This window comes from Octopus bimaculoides, chromosome 14 (assembly GCF_001194135.2).
Source record: "Octopus bimaculoides isolate UCB-OBI-ISO-001 chromosome 14, ASM119413v2, whole genome shotgun sequence".
Lineage (NCBI taxonomy): Eukaryota > Metazoa > Mollusca > Cephalopoda > Octopoda > Octopodidae > Octopus > Octopus bimaculoides.
This window is the reverse complement of record NC_068994.1, coordinates 13,917,457-13,920,201: the sequence shown is the minus strand read 5'-3', so window position 1 is coordinate 13,920,201 and position 2,745 is coordinate 13,917,457. Positions and strand designations below refer to the sequence as shown.

Genomic DNA, 2,745 nt, shown 5'->3' with positions numbered 1-2,745 from the left:
ATGAAGTTTTTAAGTATGAAACTCTTCTCAGCCGTACATAAATTACATCTTTTGTTCCTGTTCTTGTAAAGTCTGTTTCTCACAAAGATCTTCCACTGAATGTTGAAAGCGAAAAGTAAGTTGGTCTGGTTGAGAAGGTACTTAATTGATTAATTATTTACCTATTTTGTTTCTGTAATTAGTAACTTGGGAGGTTAATTACTTGGCTTGTTACTTGATTAGCCAATTAGTTTTAATGGATTTATGTTTTTTTTCTGTTTTGGTTTGTTGTTTGTTTAATTAAACAGTTTGGGTAATTGTTTAAGTGACAGTCTGGATAGTTAATTGATTGGTGAGATTATTAATTAGTAGAACAATTAGTAATTAATCATTCATTCATCCTATTCATCAATCATTCATTCATACCATTCATCAATCATTCATTCAAGTATGCTGTGAGCAGAAGACTAAAGCAGATTATGTATGAAGTTTCAGTTCATCCACCAATGAGATTCCTTTCATGTTATCTCTAAAACACACTCACACACACATGAGTACTCCTATTCTCCCTCCTCTTTCTTTCGATGAATAATTGAAAATTATAATGGGTTAACTTGAGCATGGATTGTATCTTCAGATGGTAAATACTTGGATACTATCCAGAGCCACAACCTTATATGATAATTTATTGCACACCTAGCACGTGCATAACTGTGTGACTGAGATGTACACTTCCAGACCATGTGATTTAAAGTTAAGTCTCATTGCACAGCACCTTGGGTAAGCCTTGAGAAAGTGTCTTCTGCTCTAGCTGTAGGCTGACCAAAGCCTTGTGAGTGAATTTGGTGGTAATGGAAACTGAAGACCCATCATATGGACATTTCTGTGTATGTGTGTGTATGTGTTTGTGTGTATGTGTATGTGTGTGTGTGGGTGTGTGTGTGGGCATTTACATGAATGCCAGTGTGTTTGCTTACATCTAAGATCACTTGTATAATGGCATGGCTAGTGTTGTTAGTTTCTCAGGTTAACATATCATCCGTTCACATTCAGCCTTCAAAGCAATGCAGAATAAGAGATCTGTTACTTGAGAAACAGGTTAAGGTTGGCATAAGGAAAGGCTTCAAAATAACACAGCTCATAAAGTGTGAAATATATATAAAATAAATGAACGAATGAGTATAAGGGATGTATATATGTGCATGTGCATGTGTGTATGTGTATATATATATATACACTGAAGAAAAAACAGTTAGACGCATTAATGTACCAAAATGAATAAATATATATATATATTAATGGGACACATTATGTTTCTGAAAACTGATCCTATTAGTAAAAATAAAAACAAGTCACCAGTTTCATTAACATCTGTAATGGAAATTTCACTATGTGCAAATATAATATAAGTGTATGTGCAAGCAAAAGCCCACAGAGAAGAAAACCTGAAGAGAACTATGCAAGAGGACAACAGAAGGAGATAAAATAGAAAAAGAAAGAGAGACTGAGAAATATTAGACAGTGGTGCACTGAGTATATGCTGTGAAGGTACTTTTAATAGTGTCTTTGCAGGCCAATCAAGAAGCTTTGAGCAGCAGTAGCAGTTCACTCTGGTGCATATGTATAGCAACTTACCTATGTCACATCTTTGGCCAGTGTAACCACGTCTACAGCGACATTTATATGTGTTGTCCTTCTGGGGGGTACATCGACCCTGCCTACAATCATGTTTGTCACAGGGGTTCATCTTTTTCACTTCTCTATCTTCACCTAGTAGGGATTTCAATGGGGAAATGCATAGACTTTATCAATATTTTTCAGTAGAGAGAGAAAGAGAGAGAACAAAGGGATCATAGAGAGAGAGAGAGAGAGAAAGAGAAAGTTGAGCTGGGGAAAAGGGTTTGATGTGAAAAGAAATAAGGCTGTGTCCCAGTATGGCCGCAGCTCAATGAATAGAAGGACAGAAAATATAATGATTTCTAATTTAGGCACAAGGCCAGCAATTTTGAAGAGAAATGATTGACTGGTACTTTATTTCATCAACCCTGTAGAGATTAAAGGCAAGGTTGATCTCAGTGGGATTTGAATCTGGAACAAATACCACCAGGTATTCTACTCATTCATGGTCATAACCCTTTAGCATTTAAACCAACCATATTTGGTTCAAACATTCTTTCCGTTTTATGTTCAAACTGGCCAGATCCAGCCTCTCACACTTACCCTACAATAACGTTCTAAAAATATGCTATTACATCACTGAAATATTGAGCTATGAAGATAATGCATGATTAATTCAAAACAGAGCTCTAAACAATTGAAAGGATAATAATTAAAATGATAATAATGTTTTTATCGTCTCATTTAACCTGTATGTTTATTTTTTTATAGTTATATGTTTTTAATTATTTGAACTATGTAGATAAATTAACTGATTATTATTATTATTATTATTATTATTATTATTATTATTATTATTAACATTATTATTATTATTATTATCATTATCATCATCATCATCATCATCATCATCATTATTATTATTAATATGATTATTGTTATTTACATGATTATTCTTACTATAAACATTACTTTTTAATCATTTGTTTTAATTTCTTTATCATCATCATTATTATTATTATTATTATTATTATTATTATTATTATTATTATTATTATTATTATTATTATGTAAGAAATCTACATTAACTTATGGATGGAAAATTTACCAAGTTCCGGTATTTGCTACTTATTCTAGATATCCAGGATT

The 2,745-nt window shown here is 32.4% G+C and overlaps 1 protein-coding gene across 1 annotated transcript in view; it reads right to left on the bottom strand.

Annotated features, from left to right (window-relative positions):
* Positions 1–2,745, bottom strand: part of LOC106880782 (protein slit) — a 108,936-nt gene that overhangs the window by 3,108 nt on the left and 103,083 nt on the right. The window contains exon 29 of the mRNA XM_014930899.2: positions 1,615–1,749. Coding sequence (XP_014786385.1) covers positions 1,615–1,749 — 135 coding nt within the window. The remainder of the gene's footprint in view (positions 1–1,614; positions 1,750–2,745) is intronic.